Source organism: Episyrphus balteatus, chromosome 4 (assembly GCF_945859705.1).
Source record: "Episyrphus balteatus chromosome 4, idEpiBalt1.1, whole genome shotgun sequence".
NCBI classification, from domain to species: Eukaryota; Metazoa; Arthropoda; class Insecta; order Diptera; family Syrphidae; genus Episyrphus; species Episyrphus balteatus.
This window is the reverse complement of record NC_079137.1, coordinates 52,447,494-52,464,438: the sequence shown is the minus strand read 5'-3', so window position 1 is coordinate 52,464,438 and position 16,945 is coordinate 52,447,494. Positions and strand designations below refer to the sequence as shown.

General features: G+C 31.2%; 3 protein-coding genes across 4 annotated transcripts; 2 read left to right on the top strand and 1 right to left on the bottom strand.

The window, feature by feature from the left end:
- The first annotated feature begins 491 nt into the window (after positions 1 to 491).
- On the top strand, positions 492 to 3,787 carry LOC129918981 (sodium channel protein Nach-like). Of its 2 annotated transcripts, none has more exons than XM_055999752.1 (7): positions 492 to 1,549; positions 2,046 to 2,252; positions 2,329 to 2,619; positions 2,675 to 3,156; positions 3,219 to 3,357; positions 3,456 to 3,559; positions 3,622 to 3,787. In XM_055999752.1, the coding sequence occupies exons 1-7, from the start codon at positions 1,398 to 1,400 to the stop codon at positions 3,741 to 3,743; spliced, it is 1,497 nt and encodes a 498-aa protein (XP_055855727.1). In that variant the 5' UTR covers positions 492 to 1,397; the 3' UTR covers positions 3,744 to 3,787. The 2 variants fall into 2 exon arrangements, with proteins under 2 accessions (XP_055855727.1, XP_055855728.1); XM_055999753.1 differs by having other exon boundaries at positions 495 to 1,549; positions 2,675 to 3,138.
- Positions 3,788 to 6,041: 2,254 nt separating this feature from the next.
- Positions 6,042 to 6,793, bottom strand: LOC129918980 (U6 snRNA-associated Sm-like protein LSm1). Its single transcript, XM_055999751.1, has 3 exons — positions 6,582 to 6,793; positions 6,332 to 6,516; positions 6,042 to 6,261 (listed from the first exon to the last, which is right to left on the bottom strand). Exons 1-3 carry the CDS (start codon positions 6,634 to 6,636, stop codon positions 6,088 to 6,090), a joined length of 414 nt encoding a protein of 137 aa, XP_055855726.1. The 5' UTR covers positions 6,637 to 6,793; the 3' UTR covers positions 6,042 to 6,087.
- A 1,460-nt stretch (positions 6,794 to 8,253) lies between these two features.
- Positions 8,254 to 15,790, top strand: LOC129918979 (mitochondrial proton/calcium exchanger protein). Its single transcript, XM_055999750.1, has 7 exons — positions 8,254 to 8,414; positions 8,512 to 8,617; positions 12,645 to 14,272; positions 14,333 to 14,563; positions 14,624 to 14,728; positions 14,789 to 15,037; positions 15,101 to 15,790. Exons 2-7 carry the CDS (start codon positions 8,536 to 8,538, stop codon positions 15,254 to 15,256), a joined length of 2,451 nt encoding a protein of 816 aa, XP_055855725.1. The 5' UTR covers positions 8,254 to 8,414; positions 8,512 to 8,535; the 3' UTR covers positions 15,257 to 15,790.
- The last annotated feature ends 1,155 nt before the right edge of the window (positions 15,791 to 16,945 follow it).

Below are 16,945 nucleotides of genomic sequence, written 5' to 3'. Positions count from 1 at the left end.
GAGAGGGTTAATACACTTTGATTCTATTTTTTGTTTTTAACTCTCTTTGGGTCTAATTACTCCCTCCTAAAAACACCATTTTCATTCAAAATAATTGTTTGTTCTCTCAAAATCCTTGGTTCATATGCAAAATATTAAGTTATTATTCATTGGACACAATTTAAATAACAGTTTTTTAGCAATGATCCAGATAAATTTTTCTTCTCCCTGAAAAAATACACCCTTTTCCCAAATAATTATTCTTAAAGAATCTACATTCCATTCCTAAAAAATTCAAGAAATTATTTTAAATTACAATGGTTTCACCTCCAAACTAAAGTTTATGCCATTTTATTTCTTCTACAACAAAGAATTTTTCAAAAAAAATCGACATAAACAAAGTTTAAAAAAAAAAATGTTTTCCTCTTAAATAAAATGAAAAATTTTAAAATATTTTGTCAATTAACATTAAGGCCCAATTTTTTCACACTCCAACAAAAATAAGCACTACAATTTTAAAGTTACTTACAAAAAAAGACAGAAATATGTCTCACTACACAAGTAGTTTTCTACTACACAGCTTTTATGTCAAGGCCACTGTGGCGTATACGTACCTAACTCTTAAACATTTAAGTACTATTGAATTTATAGCGCTGATTAACTAATCTGAACAATTGACTTTTGATGATCATTTGTTGAGGGTTCATCTTCGGTCTGCGAGTCTGTGAAATTTTGTTGCCCTTTAATTACAAATCTAATTCCGAAGTGCTGAAAAATAAAATCTAAAGATTTCTATATAACCTAAACATCTGATCTCGCAGTTCCTTTCAAATTTCCACTTTTGGATTTGGAGTTAAAATGCAATAAACTTTATTACATCACAGATCGAAGAGCCAGACTGCAATTTTTTTGGGGGTTATCAACCGGCGATAAAACTAAAAACTCTTTTATAACTCTCAATTTGTGGCTCTTTTAAGTTTCATATTTTTTATAATTTGTAGGCATATCTTTTATTTTTTTAATTTTACAATATGTATTAAAAAATGTTTAAATCAAATGTATTGCCTTTATTAGAATTCTGTTAATATTAGTCATTAAGCCTCTAGAAACTCAAAACACTACAAAATAGGTGTGAGCTATTACAGAAAATCCTACTAAATTATATACACATGAAGCACAAACGGACGATTCAGCTGTGATATTTAACTATCATGAGAAGGGCCATCAATTACTTAATCAAGGATTCATTCTAACTACCATTGAAGAGTGACTGTAATTTGACAATCCTATATTTAGAATCGATTTCTATTTAAATTTTATGAAGGTATTCCTATAATTTCAAAAAGATGTTCTCTTTTTATATCCTGGAAACAAACAAAAACTTCTATCATTAATGATCCAACTTTACTTTGAATAACATGGCAGTTTTCGTTGCACATGAATATTTAGTGTTTAAAAAATTTGGTCGTTTTCGACGTGCATTTTCGAAAACTTTTAAAGAATTTTGTGAAATCAGTAGTATTCATGGAATTAAATATTTTCATGATAAAGAAACGAATTTTTTTGGAAAGTGAGTCCTTAAAATATAATAATTTTTATTACTTAGAGCCAATTTTTCAATCTTCTAATAAACAGTCAGTTAACTGTTCGACGAATAAAGTTGTTAGGCTCATAAACCATCAGATAAAAACATTGAATTTTTCAATCAATATTAATTTAATCTACAGAATAACAAAAAAAAATTGTCAAATTCAAAAATATTTAAAATTAAACGTCATTTTTATTCATGATTGTTTTTGTTTTCTTGTTTTCCACTGTATTTTTTTGAAAATTGTTTCAAAACAGCTTTGACAACTGACACAATATTTTTGTTGAGATTATTCCTTAGAATAATTTTTATTCGTCTCTGAAAGAAGCAGATAGTTTTATTCTTAGGAAAAAGCTATACCTGCCTGTTGAAAAATTGATTTTTTCTTTATCCTTAGGAATAAGTACTAACTGACTGTTTAACTGACTATTGAAAAATTGGCCCTTAATGAATTAAAATTATTTGCATTTTTTTAAAGATTCATATGGGTGATCATTGTTGTTACAATGTTCTTCTGTGCTAATGCAATGGTCGTCGTATTCTACAGAGAATTTTCAAGCAATCCAATAAGAATGAACATCGAAAGCGATCATACTCCATTGACAAATTTAATGTTTCCAGCTGTGACGATTTGTCCTTCAACTATGTACAATTTGCCAGCAGTTGAAAAAATATTTCAAAATTTGTAAGTATAAGGATAGAAAATAGAGAACTTTGCCTTATTTCATGAATAAAACTTCTAACTTTAGTTAACTTTTCAGAACTCTTCCGAAAAATGTTAGTTTTGATGAAGCAATTCAAGCTCTTGATCAGCTTTATGTTATAGTCGGAAAAGTGAGAATCTTCGATGAAAGAAAACTCAAAATTCTTCAAGACATGGCCACTGGCAATAATTTGACAACACCAACATTTTTAGAACTCATCCGATGGAATTGTTCAGATCTTCTCTATCGTTGTCGATTCCAATCGAAAATTATGCCATGTTCTCAATTGTTTAATCCTGCAAGAACTTTTAACGGATTTTGCTGTTCATTTAATTTCAAGACCTCTGGGTAAAAATAAATAAACTAAATTTTTCATTAAAAAAAAAAATTATTCAACTTTCAGGATACCATTTCAAAATTACCGTGCTAGAACCTTTGGGCCAGCAGGTGGAATGACAGTAATTTTAAAAAACACCAAACCAAATCAACAGAGACTTGATCAATTTCTATCATCGGAAAATGAACTTTTTGTCCATCAAAACCAAGACTTCCCGCATCGCACATCAACATCAAATTCGATTCCAGAAAATCGAGAGATCTACGCTATGATTCGACCAACTGAAATATTGTGTTCGGAAGATTTTAAAGCTCTTTCTGTTGAAGATCGACAATGTCTTCTAAATCATGAGCATAGTATGCGTTATTTTTCGGTCTACAACAGCGATAATTGTGAATTTGAGTGTCGTGTCGCGACAACTTTTGAATCTTGTAAATGTGTTAATTACTTGTATCATACGAAAAGGGTAAAAGTACCAGTTTGTAATTTTACAAATGTACCGTGCTTGTATAAGACTTACAGTTATTTTGGTATTTATAATGATAAAGGTCTGTTTACACAGCGATTTTTAATTCCTAAAATATGCGATTTTTTTTTCGTTTTTTTGTAGAGGCCACAGTTGATAGGAATCAAACAATAAAAACTACTAGCGCTTGCTATTGCCCCAATAGTTGTGAAAATGTCGAATATGATATCAAGATTACACAAGCCCGATTGCAGACTGCCATTGAATCGTTTGATCCATTTTAGTAAGATTTTAACCAAAATTTAAAAAAAAAGCTTTAGAAGTGTGAAAGTCTTAATATTTCAAGTTTTTAATTTTGAACAATTCCAATTATATTTCTAGCCATGGCATACAAGAAAACTTTACAGTTCTACACGTTTTTATGAACTCACAAGTGTACCGGAGATTACGCAGAGACACTCTTTCAGACATTGTTGATTTAATAAGTATGATCATTCATAAAAATTCCTCGGTTTTGTAGTTTTAATTATTATTTTTTTTTTTTTAGGTAACCTAGGTAGTTCTTTTAGCTTGTTTGTGGGAATGAGTATGATATCTTTGCTGGAAATTTTGTACTTTTTCACTTTGGTACTATTGCAGAATTATGTTAGAGAAACTAATGATTATTAATTATGTTGATAGCTTTAAAACATTTCAACACTTAAAAATGAATTAAATGCAAATTCTTTTTACTAAATGATTTGTCTTTTTTTTTATATAGTTTGTAATTGTGTTTTGAAAAAATGATCTTCGAATGTGGATTTTCTTAATTCATTATTTTCGGTTTGATCAAAATTCAGTCCCAACACATCACTTAAAGGAAAAGTTATGTTGGGGCGTGGAAAAATAAGATTCAAAATAATAGAAATCATCAACTGTTTAACTTTTTCTGCAAAAAAAAAAACAATTACACATACGCCACAGTGCTCCCTAGATGAAAGTTCTTTGGAAACTAAAATGCAATCAAACGTTAAGGTGGCTAGTAATTTTGTTGGTACTATTATAATTTTTTTAAAAATGCATTGTCATTGAACTTTATTTTTTGAATACCCCTCGACTAGGGACTGCGCGATTTATACATCTCCTACCTATTTATGAGATCAAATCTATGGAGTTTGTTATTAACAACATAATTATAAAATCGTCGTTTTTTAAATAAATGCATTTTAAAAAATGTTTTATTTAATACTAATATATTGGGATGCAATTTTTTTTTTCAAAATATTTAAACAAATAAGGTAAAAAAAATTTATTTTTAAACGTACCTATTAATATATTTTTGGTAAGATATATTGTTTAGACCAAAACAGCAAAAGTTGGAGTTATGGCATTTTGATCAAACATAATTTTAGAAAAAGGAGTTAAGTGTGGTTAGGGCCATTGAATATCTTTGGAACTAGTTTACTTAGAGTTATGCTGTTAAGAACAAACGAAAATAGATTTTTTTTTAATAGTTCTGCATACTTAACTCATTTTCGAAAAAAAAAATGGACTTATGCTGTTAATACCAAACACCATAGAAATTTTAGATTATAGCTTCTACTTTCCATATTCAGAGTTTTCGTTGGACTTAATCTTAATCAAATTTGATAACAAAGACCTATAAATTTTGAAAAAAAAAAAAAGTATTTTCCGGAAAAAAAAAATATAAAACGCATAATCTTGAATATTAAATCAATGGTCAATTGCCTTATCTCTTATAACTATTTTTAAGCAACTTATACTTAACTGAATATTTAAACTCATTGGATAAGCCAAAGTTTGCATTGCACATTTTGTATCAACTGAATGTTGGGATAGTGTTCATCATGCTTAAAAATTTATCATGATGTCGATTCCAGCTTTTTTTAAATTTTGGTTTAAATCTTCCTAAAATGGATGAAACGATTCAATGGCAGTTTGCAATCGGGCTTGTGTAAACTTGATATCATATTCGACATTTTTCAGATCGTTGTTTATCATTTCTTACTAAATTTAGGGTGCTGATTCCGAAAACAACATTAGTTTTTTTCTAGCAGCTCTAATTCTTAAATTATTCATACATGAAAAGGCATAGAAATTCATATAATTTTGTTGTTTGTTTTTTTTTTTTGTATTTTTATTTTACTGAACCGAAATAGGTACAATACATTCGAAATAAATTTTTCCAGCATAACTTAAACGCTTGTAAAAATAAAATCTAAAAAAATAGTATTAAATCACCCCCAAAATGTGAAAAATGAAAATATCTTAAAAAAAAACTAGAGCTCTTAGAAAGCAACCAGTGGCAAATGCATTGGGTTCGACAAAAAATTTTCTGGAAAATATTAACAAACAGTGAAAATAGGCATAACATTAAAATTAGTACGAAATTACCCCCAAAATGTTAAAAACTTAAATATTTAAAAAAAAAAATAGAGCTCCTAGAAATAAATGAAAGTGATTTTTAGATTTACTGACCCTAAATACATTAATTTTAATATAAATTTTTCTGGAAAATTCTAATAAACGCTCAAAATAAGGAAAACTGAATTAGTATGAAAATTCCCCAAATATGAAAAATTAAATATTTCAAAAACTAGAGCTGCTAGAAAGAAACAAATATTATGTAATTTTTGAGCTTACTGAACCCAAATCTATAAAATTAGATATAATTCGTTCTTGAAAATTTTAAAAAGTTGAAAACTGTTGGCCAGTGTTTTTATTGACTTTAAACATAACAAAAAAAGTATTGAACACAACGGCAACACCTTCAATATTAAGATAAACAATTTAAAAGGTTTATTTCTATCTTTAGTATTAAAATCAAGCAAATTGAATGAAGTGTTTTTGGAAAACTGACCCTAAAATTCAGAATTTTGCAAAAACTTAGGCCAAGAGGAAAAATTATAAACAAAAAATTATATACAATTATAAAGAAAGGGCGAGGTAGAACTTAAAATTAAAAATATTTTTTTAGGTAAGTAATATATTTTTTTAAATTTATTTTATTATCTTAAAAGCAATCTTCATTTATAATATCGGAATTAACAGCTAAACCTCTCTCTTTCAATGCCTTCGATATTAGCCTGTGTTTTTCCTGTCGCTGTTCTTGCTCTCGACGTTGGGCATCAAGGATTTCCTCAACTGATATTTCTTTCAATGGTAAATTGGATTCTTTTTCACGATCCTTTGTTTTTGTTTGAAAAAGATAAGATTTTGAAATATAATAAATATTTAAATAAATTATTATAACTCACAATTTCACCCAAAAGAACAACATTTTCGCCACGAATGAGGAAAACACCTCTCGGAATATCACCATACTCATTTCCCACATGAATTCTTTCGATTGTTCTGTGCAGTACTAAATTGGCAAATTGATCCACGGACCGAAGATAACCAATTAGAGTGCGTCCATCTCTTAAAAGGACCATTAGTTTTTCTTTAAATAATGGAGAAGGATCATTAAAAACCATAGAAAGTCGCCAACTAGTTTCTTTTCCTTACTATCAACTTCTTCAAGCAAATGGGCAGTTCCAGCAAGAGGATTTAAGTCATCCATTGTTTTTGTATTGTTTTAAATTAATTTTTGTTTATAATTTAACACAAATTTATGTTTTATTGTTGCATTACAAAAAGTAAATCAAATTGGAATTCCAGAAGTACGTACAAAAATGCAGTTTTCAGTTTACGCCAAAACAACTGAAATGTCAAAATTATTTGACATTTCTCTTTTTTCGGATCATTTGACAGATGGTTCTGTTTGCTTAAACATTTCTAGAGAGTTCAGTTCGTACGTTCAATAATTCAAACGTCGAGAAAAGTGGTCGATAAACATTTTGAATTGGAAACGGAATGAAAAAAATTGAATTAAAGCCTGGTACGCTGCTCGCGCTAAATTTTAGCTCCCATACAAATTATCGAAAATTTTTAGCCGAAATAAAATGGATCCCATACAAGTTATCGATAACTTGTATGGGAATTTTAGCTCCCATACAAATTATCGAAAATTTTTAGCCGAGATAAAATGGATCCCATACAAGTTATCGATAACTTGTATGGGAATTTTATCTCAGCTAAATTTTAGCGCGAGCAGCGTACCAGGCTTAAGGAATTAACTACAATGGCTACTTTTTGCAAAAGCCTAGTACGCAGCTCGCGCTAAATTTTAGCTCCCATACAAATTATCGAAAAATTTTAGCCGAGCTAAAATGGATCCCATACAAATTATCGATAACTTGTATGGGAATTTTAACTCGGCTAAAATCTAGCGCGAGCAGCGTACCAGGCTAAAGCCTGTATGGGAGCTAAAATTTAGCGCGAGCAGCGTACCAGGCTTAAAAAGTCAAAAAGTGAAAATTTTCAAACACATTTTCTGACAGTTTTTCCAACCACAAAATTAAAAATAATAGCCGTTCGTGATCCTGATGAAAAGCAAGATCTCATGAAGTTGTTGTAAAAGCCTGGTACGCTGTTCGAGCTAAATTTTAGCTCCCATACAAATTATCGAAAATTTATAGGCGAGATAAAATGAGTCCCATACAAATTATCGATAACTTGTATGGGAATTTTATATCGGCTAAAATTTAGCTCGAACAGCTTAAAGCCTGGTACGCTGCTCGCGCTAAATTTTAGCTGAGATAAAATTCCCATACAAGTTATCGATAACTTGTATGGGATCCATTTTATCTCGGCTAAAAATTTTCGATAATTTGTATGGGAGCTAAAATTTAGCGCGAGCAGCGTACCAGGCTTAAGCCTGGTACGCTGCTGGCGCTAAATTTTAGCTGAGATAAAATTCCAATACAAGTTATCGATAATTTGTATGGGATCCATTTTAGATAAAATTTTTCGATAATTTGTATGGGAGCTAAAATTTAGCTGAGATAAAATTCCCATACAAGTTATCGATAACTTGTATGGGATCCATTTTATCTCGGCTAAAATTTTTCGATAATTTGTATGGGAGCTAAAATTTAGCGCGAGCAGCGTACCAGGCTTAATACTGCAAAATCTGCTCAATCATCTATATACTTGTGTTTCAACCTTAAAATCATCGTCATCACAAATTTTGAAACAAACAGATCCTAATGAAAGTAGTTTTTTGTTTTTCTGGCGCTGTTATCGATAAATAGAAAAACCAAAACATCAAAATATCACATCATTTTTGCAAAAAAATTGTTCTTCAAACTTCAAAAAAAATAGTCTGAATCATATTTTTGATGGACATTTTTCCGAAAATCGCGCTTGACGAAAACTATACGAAATTAAATTAAAAATAAAAACAATAATTACAAGAAAATATTTTAACCAATTGAAATATTATAAAAACTATAAAGTGTAAGTTTACTATTTGTTTTCTTTGTTTCTTAAAATATCTATGATTTTTGTTAAGGGTTCTCAATAATTTATTTGTAATCATCCCTTTTTTCTATAGTTTCTCTGTCCACATCAAATCAAAATGAATTTCCTACTACGCCAACAAAAAGCTGTTTTCAAAATTGGAATTAAATCCCCAGTTGGAGGGGGATTTTCTAATAAATGTGAGTTTTTTTTTTTTTCAATTAAATTTAATTTGATCTTTAAGAAGAAATAAAATAAAAAAATTTTCCACAAAGTTACATCAGCTGTGCGTCGGTCGTCGTTGGTTTTGGTTGTGTGTCGTTGTCGTGAGAAAATAATGTGCTTCTTTTGGGGTTTCTTCTGCTAATTTTCATAGATGCCCCTGTGTCTAGTTGAGTTGGTTAGTAGCTTTCTCGTTTCGTGTTTTTTTATTCTTGTTTTCCATGATTTTTTGTGTGTATTCTGATTAGAATAGGTGTGATAGGTGCTAGCTAAATCAGGAGATTGACTAGCAATTTTGGAAAAGTACCGAAAAAAGTATAAACAACTTTCTTCTTCGACTTTGAGTCGATTTCTAGTTTGTTCTTTATGAAGTTGTGAATGCGTGGACTTACGTAAGTTTCTTTGTAGTCGAATGTCAATGATTCTGTTGCTGTCAATGGCAAATATAGCTAAATTATGGTTCAATGTACGGGGACTCTATAAATTTTACTTAAGTTCTTGAGAATAGAAAGGAAAAAAAAACCACCTGTTATTTTGAAATGAAAACAAAATGATTTTTCTTGTGGCATTGTTTTGAAATGTTTTTTTTTTTTATAAATGCATATTGAACAAGTATGCCCGCCGCCGACGACAAGTTGCGTGATTTGCCGCTGACTGCTGCTGCGCATTGTTGTTGTTTTGTTTTTTAGTTTTTTTTTCTAATTTTTTTTTTATCGAACGAAAAAAAAAACCTTATCAATTCTTTAGAAATCAGCAATGATTTATAAAATTTTGGCAACCAATGTTGTTGAGAGAATAAAATACAAAGTCCATTTCTTAAGATTTTTAATCAATAAGTTACTTAATTAAATAATTTTCTAATAACTTATTGTAAGTGACAGGTAAACGCGTAGTATAGGTGGGTTGGAAACTACCGGTTGTATTAGGTTAGGTTTCTGAAAATTTTGCTATTGCGATGTTGTAAAATATGTATTTTACATATTTTTAGCTTTAGTTAATTGATTGATATGTAGATAAAAGGAAATTGGCGCTACAATCTAATAGTGGTTTGAAAACATTTTTATAGAAATTTTAAAATTAAAAAAAAAAAACAACTCGGTTTAGAATTGGCACCATTTTATATATTATATTTCTATAGTACTATCATGAAGTCGAATTTGGTATTAGTTCAAGTCACCGCTATTTTTGAGGTGGCACTCAGTGTATTTATTTCATACAAATTCTGCTTTTTCAAGTTACCACCAGAGTTACTAAGATAGTTTCACTTCATGATATTACTATAGAAATATATACCGTCGCTGTAGTTCTCGTCGCTCGTAACCCAGAAAAGGGCGATTTTGGACTTATGATGCAATTATGTTGTTAAAAAAAATCCGGATGTAATAGAAAAGACCCTGTTTGCCTAACACCTATATTTTCAGAGCTTCGCTTAATCAAAACCAGATCATTTGTATTGATTCTCATACATTTCATACTTTGTTTTTTGCCTCTCCTGAAAAATAGACTTTTCTGGGTTACGAGGTATTAGAACTACAGCGACGATAACAATGATTGGTACATTGTTGGTGGTGAAGGCAGTTCCTATAAAAATCTTAGTACCTAGCTTAGCTTCTTGAGGGAAAAAAAGAGGATGCCAACTATAGAGACGAGCTTTATAGAGCCATGTTTAGTTTTACCATTCCTGCCCTGTTCGTCCACCTGTATGTGATGATGATGGAGAACGAATTCTACTCGGTCACGTCCGAAAAAGACCTCACCTATATACAATTGATGTCAAAAAGGTTTAAGACAAGGCAACGCGCTGTCATGCGACTTCTTTAACATCGTCCTTGAAAGCGATACAGAACTCTAACGTCAACGCCAGAGGCACCATCTTTCAAAAACTCCGTCCAGCTGCTTGCATATGCCGACAATATTGCTATAATCGGAAGAACATAGCGTGATGTTAGTGGCGCTTTAATGAGCACCGAAGCGTCAAAAATGGGTTTAACGGTCAATGAGAACAAAACCAAGTATATGCTATTCTTAAAAAAGGACACTTTACATTTTCTACCTAGGCTCCGATATAAACATAGACAACAAAACCAGCGCTGAAATCCAAAGCACAATTACTCTTTGCCATTGTTATTTTACTTTGAGAAAGTAATTGGACAGCAAAGCGCTTTTTCGGTGTCCCTATCTAAGAATCTTACCATCTCAATCTTGCATATGGTGCAGAGACATGGAATTTGATTGGAGGAGAAAATACAAAATCGAACTGTACATATTGTACAAGGACACTTACCTAGCCAAGAAAGTAAAAGTTCAGCGCTTAAGATAGCTTGGTCGTGTGGAGTGCATTGACAACAATGCTCCGGTCCAGATGTATGGTGAAGTAGAGGAAGATCTCGTCTAAGGTGGCGCACGCAAGTGGAAGGGGACCTCAATCAACTTAGCGTGCGAAACTGAAAGCAGCTAGCTAAGCAAAAACTGGCTGGAGAAGCTTGTTATTTGAGGCTCGCATCCAAAGTGGATTGTAGCCGCCTCAAGGCGCTGCACATAGGAGTATTTTCATCAAAAACCTGGCCATAATTATTTTTCGTGGTTTTTGTTATTATTTCTGTTTAAAACATTGCATAAAGCACGGAGTATTTACTATGAGAAAAACTAATTAAACCTCAATTTTTGTTGCATTGGTTTAAGGAATATATAAACTAATTCATAAGTTTCAATTCATTGCAGAATAACGGGGTATACTAAAACAAAATCATTAAAGTTCAAATAATAGCTTAACAAAAATAACAAGTTTTTATATACTTGTTTTAAGCCCGAATTGAAATAGAAAACACCATCTAATATTTCCAAAACTTTGTTAATATCATAACGAAGAAAAAATAACTAAAATAATAAAAATTATTAAAATTATTTTTATTTTAAGTGGAGTTGAGGTCACTTGAACTTATAAATTGAACTTTGTTAATATCGTTAATAAATAACTGAAGAAGAATTATCCATTAAAATTTTTTTGGATTTCTATCACTACACTTCGATATCAAAATGAAGTAGATGTAACAGTTGACTTTGAAATCATTTTTTTAACAAGACACATAAAAATAAGTGCAGAATATTGACCCACGTATAAATTTTTGCACCCACTTTGCCAAACTTTTTGGTGTCAATTTTGATTTTCAGATAACCGACTTTTGACCAGATTTTTACTGCAAATACTCCTATGTGCGCTGGTCACCCTGAGTAAATATGGGTAAATATATGTAAAAATTTGCCTCGAAGAATAATGGCCAAATTTCAATGGGAAGCTATAATGAGGGTGTAAATGTAACTTGCTTGCAATAGGCAGTACCTTTGAGAAAAATGTGAGATGGTATGGATTGAGTTTAAACCAAAAACCTCTGGTGTGACAATCCGTCATCCATCACGGTTTTGGTTTCAACCGAATCTGCAGGATAATAAAAAACCAAACAAAAATACAGCTGTAAAAGCTATTGACACAAATACTCAGGCGTTTTCCAAACAATTAAGTTCACAAGAGTTATAGTATCAAAACACCACGCTAACCACCGCTTATTAGGCTTTTCTGAGAAACACCTATCAGTTATAAATTTTCTGTACTGTTAAGAGGAATATAAACCTTAAGCATTATTTTTGGCTGACTCCAACTAGAATCATAGTTTACACACATACCAATTATTATTAGCATTTCGGTTTAATTGATGTAGGAACCATTCAAGCATAATGACAATGTGAAACGTTGAGTTTTTAACTTGCAGTGAAGAATGTGATATCAAATAAATCAAATCAAAATCAAAGAATGTGATATCAAGTTTATTTTGTATCATCTCTTTTTTTCAATTTTAATAGGCTGCAACTTTAATTCAATCTTTCTTTCACGGCAGATCAAGTATTTAAGTATGATATGGTTTTTCAACCTAAAATGCAATTTCTTGAGTTTATACCGCTTATTCTATTTATTTTAATATTTACGAATTGTTTATATTTTCGTTTTAGACACTCGGCCACATCACCGTTCCTTCATTGTTAACCACCATCAATTGAAGAAATACAGCTACACACATCTAGCTGGTGCAAGAAATCTCCCCTCAACAACAATAATCCCCAACACTGGAGATGGCTGGACCGCCCACAATTCAAATATATATGCCCATGATCCGTTTGCCCGACAAAATCGCTACATTTCATTCAGTAGTAGTTTGTCGGAACAATCCTCATCAAAAGTTGAAGAAACTGTCAAGTCAATAAAAAACAAACAAAAGGAACAAGAAGAAGTATTAATTAAAAAGGAAAATGGTCAGCTAAAGACCTCAGCTCCTGAAATTCCGAAACCAATTCCAGTAAAAAAATCACTCAAACAAAGAATTTGGGATGAAATTGTTCACTACTATCATGGCTTTCGTCTATTGTTTATCGACATAAACATTTGTCGAAAACTCTTGGGTCGAGTACTTAATGGCAAAACATTGACACGTCGAGAAAATAAACTTCTCGTGAGAACAACTTCGGATTTATTCCGATTGATTCCGTTCTCTATATTCATTATTGTACCATTTATGGAACTGCTGTTACCTGTTTTCATTAAGTTCTTCCCTGGAATGTTACCATCAACTTTCCAAACCAATCAAGACATTGAAGACAAATTAAAGAAGAACCTCAAAGTGAGACTTGAAATGGCAAAATTCTTACAAAAAACTCTTGACGAAATGTCAGTACAACATAGTGACCACAATAGTGAAGAAGCTAAAGCATTTGCTGAATTCTTCCAAAAAATCAAAGATCCAACTGAAGTTGTGCAAAGTGAAGATATAATCAAATTTTCGAAACAATTCGAAGATGAAATAACCCTTGACTCGCTAAGTCGAGATCAATTAGTGGCCCTTTGTAGGGTGCTTGAATTGCAAACCATGGCAACAACTAATATTTTACGTTTCCAATTGCGAATGAAACTTAGAAGTCTGGCTGCCGATGATAGAGCTATTGCCCGTGAGGGTGTTGATCAGTTAGACTTGTTTGAATTGCAACAGGCTTGCAAGACAAGAGGTATGCGTGCGTATGGATTGTCGGCCGAGAAACTACGGTCACAATTGCAAGAATGGATTGATTTGAGTATGAATGAAAAAGTTCCTAACACCCTTTTGTTATTGTCAAGAGCTTTGATGATCTCAGATGAAGCTTCAACAACACATAAGCTTAAAGAAACTATTCGTGTGCTACCTGATGTGATTGGAACCCAGACAAAGGCAGCCATTGGTGAACGTGAAGGAAAGATTGATAACAAAACAAAGATTGAAATTATCAAAGAAGAGGAGCGGAAGATCAAGGAAGAACGCGAAGAAGAGCGTGAAGAAGAGAAACAAAAAGCAGAAGAATTATTGGATAAAGCACCAACAATTGACGCAACTGTATCAGCATCAGCAACCGATGTAGCAGCAACTGCGGATAAAAAACCAATTGCTGTTGTTCCAGATAATACTTTGTCGCCGAAGGATGTTGAACTTTTAGGTGAAGCCTTGAAGACAGTTATTGGCAAGAATGAGGCGTTGTTGGTCGAGAAGGAGACAATTAAAGATCTTAAAGAAGAAATTGAAGATTATAAAGAAGATTTGGAAGAATTGCATGAGGTTGGTTAAAATGTCTTTGTACTCTTAAGCAATCTGAAATGGTTTTTTGTCATTTTTCAGATCACAACAACTCCAGATCAACCCAAAGCAGCGGTCAGAGAAAGTCGTGGTGCAAAGATTCTATTCAAAAAGGTCAATTCTATGATTGGTCAATTGGATAAGGTTCTAAATGATCTTGAAGAAAAGGGCAAGAAACTTCAACAAGCTGATGCTGCAGACGATCAGTCGGTAAAACCAACTAAACCCGAAGCACTTGTTCGTGTTGATGAGCTTGTGAATGCTATTAAATTGGTAAGTTCTCTAATCTTCATTTGAGTACTTTAAAAGAGTTTAAGATTTTTCCCAATTTAGATGCAAAAAACCTCCGATGAAGCGAAACTCAATACAATAGAGAAGGTATTGAGTAAGATTGATGCCGATCAAGATGGTACAATTAGTGCTAATGAGGTTGTTAAGGTAAGTCATTTAATTTAGAGGCAAATATTGTGAGATATAGGAGATTCATTTGTTTGTTAGGTTATGGAAACAATTGGTAGGGAAAATGTGAAATTGAGTGAAAAACAAGTCGAAGAGCTGTTGGATCTTCTTGACAAAGAAGAAATTATTGAAGCTGAAGTGAAAGTCGAAAAGGCTATTGCGAAGAGTATCAAAGAAGCAGATAATGCAATGAGAGTTGCTGAAGAAATTCAAGATATGGCACCTCTTCTTGAAGACAAAGCCAAGGATATGAACGCTGCCGATGAGAAGAATCTTCTTGTTGATGCGGTAAGAAATCAAAAAGTATAAAAAATATAATAAATATTAATAAATTTCTTTTTTTTTTTCTAGTTAACAAAGAAAGAAAAAGAAGCAGAATTAGCAGATAAAAAATCAACTGCTGCTGATAAAATAAAACCTCCAGGTATTTCGTCGACAACACTCCCTCCAACAATTTCACCTCCACCGACTTCTTCTCAGGTAAATCCAAAGGATAAAATGCTTTGATTTAGTTGTGATAAAACAACCACAACTACAGTGAATACCAAAAATGGTACTACTAATCGTACATCCTAGATAAAATAAAAAGGTTAAATAAAGGTGTATTTTTCTGTTGAATGTGATATTAAAAAAAAAAAAAAAAACTTAGTTTAATATTCTATGAAATAAATAAAATACTTAAATAAAAATTCGAGAAACAACAAAATAATTAAAATAAAAACAAAAAAATATACATACCTATTAACCCCGTTTTAAAGGATCAATGGCACAAAATAGAAATGAATAAGAAGAATTATTATGAGGATCTCGAGATGAGCTAGATTTCATTTTATAAATGTATTTTAAAAAAAAAAAACAATTTAATTTGACCGTAAAAAGTACTTTATATATTTATAAATATTCTTTATTTTTTTTTTTTTTTATTTAAATATATTTTTTTAATTTGCGTCCTGTTTAAAAAATTTATTATATTATTGAAAAGCAAAATAAAATAAAGAAAAGTGATTTTTGTATGTCTTCAGAGAAGAATAATTTTTCAGCTTTAATTTCAGCAAATAACAAAACCAAATAAAAAATGTTTTGTGTTTATTTTTCTTATCTACTTTTTTTATATTTAAAAGTAAAACGGAAATGTAAATTTGTATTCAAATCTGTGTGTATAAAATTTTTTGTTAGTTAATAAATTATACAAAAAAAAAAAAGAACAATAAAACTTATAAGGAGGCTAATTTGTTTTGGACTCGTCATTAATATCATGTCTATGAGGTGACTTTACAAAAACAAAAAGAATTAAGTCTCATTTTTAAAGGTATTAAAGGTATATATATTGCGTCTACACTGAACTTGTAGGTACGAATTGAATAATGGAATATGTGGACGGGAAGTTAACTATCAAAAAATTTTTCGAAAATAAAACAAATGCAAATAGTCCAAGGAAGAAAATATTTAAGGTCATCGTTACTAATATCATTTAAACCAGTAAGTATTGCCAAACATTTTGAAAAAAGTCATTTTTGTAGTTAACAAATATTCCGAAAGTTCCTAACCTAATGTATAGCTGACTTCCTATAGATATTCATTAATAAGATGTAATCAACACATACAGCCCTATTTTGCTATTCGATTCACCTGAATCGAAAGACTTCCTTCATTACAGGCGGAAACGTTGTTTCCGCCTTTTTAATACGATGTTAAAAAAACATGTGGTCTGCCATTTGCTTAAATTTTTTTTCAACCCGTTAACAATTTTTTGAACCTTTGATTTTATCCTGTTAGACTATTTAAATTTTAAAGAAATCTAACCTCGTCTAAACAGCCGGCAACAGATTTCTTGTGCAAAAGGTATCCGATTTATATCAATATTAGATGGAGGTCCATTTATAGCGCTAACTATCACGTAAGTCTGACGGCTTGCATCGGCGTGGATTATGAGAAAAAGTACGAAAACAGTGCAGTTTTTTTAAATAATTATGGCACCAAAAAAAATTGTTGCCACTCCAAGAGTTCATCATTCCTGAAACTTAAACATTACTGTTGTAAACGCCACGACACATAAAAAAATAAACTCCGTTTAGCCAGCGAACGTTTGCATTGGCCTGAAACTAAAAAGATGAGTCAAAACTCGTTTTTTTGTTTTTTGGTTCAACAGAAGGCTTTTTGACAAGCACAGTTAAACATGGATGAGCTAAAATAAAT

Excerpts from the sequence above, each read along its gene's own strand:
- LOC129918981 (XM_055999752.1), top strand. The coding sequence starts at position 1,398 with ATGGCAGTTTTCGTTGCACATGAATATTTAGTGTTTAAAAAATTTGGT. Across the intron at positions 2,253-2,328 it reads GAAAAAATATTTCAAAATTT|AACTCTTCCGAAAAATGTTA; the intron begins GTAAGTATAAGG and ends TTAACTTTTCAG. Across the intron at positions 2,620-2,674 it reads TTTAATTTCAAGACCTCTGG|GATACCATTTCAAAATTACC; the intron begins GTAAAAATAAAT and ends TTCAACTTTCAG.
- LOC129918980 (XM_055999751.1), bottom strand. The coding sequence starts at position 6,636 with ATGGATGACTTAAATCCTCTTGCTGGAACTGCCCATTTGCTTGAAGAA. Across the intron at positions 6,517-6,581 it reads TTTGCTTGAAGAAGTTGATA|AAAAACTAATGGTCCTTTTA; the intron begins GTAAGGAAAAGA and ends CATTATTTAAAG. Across the intron at positions 6,262-6,331 it reads TTGTTCTTTTGGGTGAAATT|GATCGTGAAAAAGAATCCAA; the intron begins GTGAGTTATAAT and ends ACAAAAACAAAG.
- LOC129918979 (XM_055999750.1), top strand. The coding sequence starts at position 8,536 with ATGAATTTCCTACTACGCCAACAAAAAGCTGTTTTCAAAATTGGAATT. Across the intron at positions 8,618-12,644 it reads AGGGGGATTTTCTAATAAAT|ACACTCGGCCACATCACCGT; the intron begins GTGAGTTTTTTT and ends TTTTCGTTTTAG. Across the intron at positions 14,273-14,332 it reads ATTTGGAAGAATTGCATGAG|ATCACAACAACTCCAGATCA; the intron begins GTTGGTTAAAAT and ends GTCATTTTTCAG.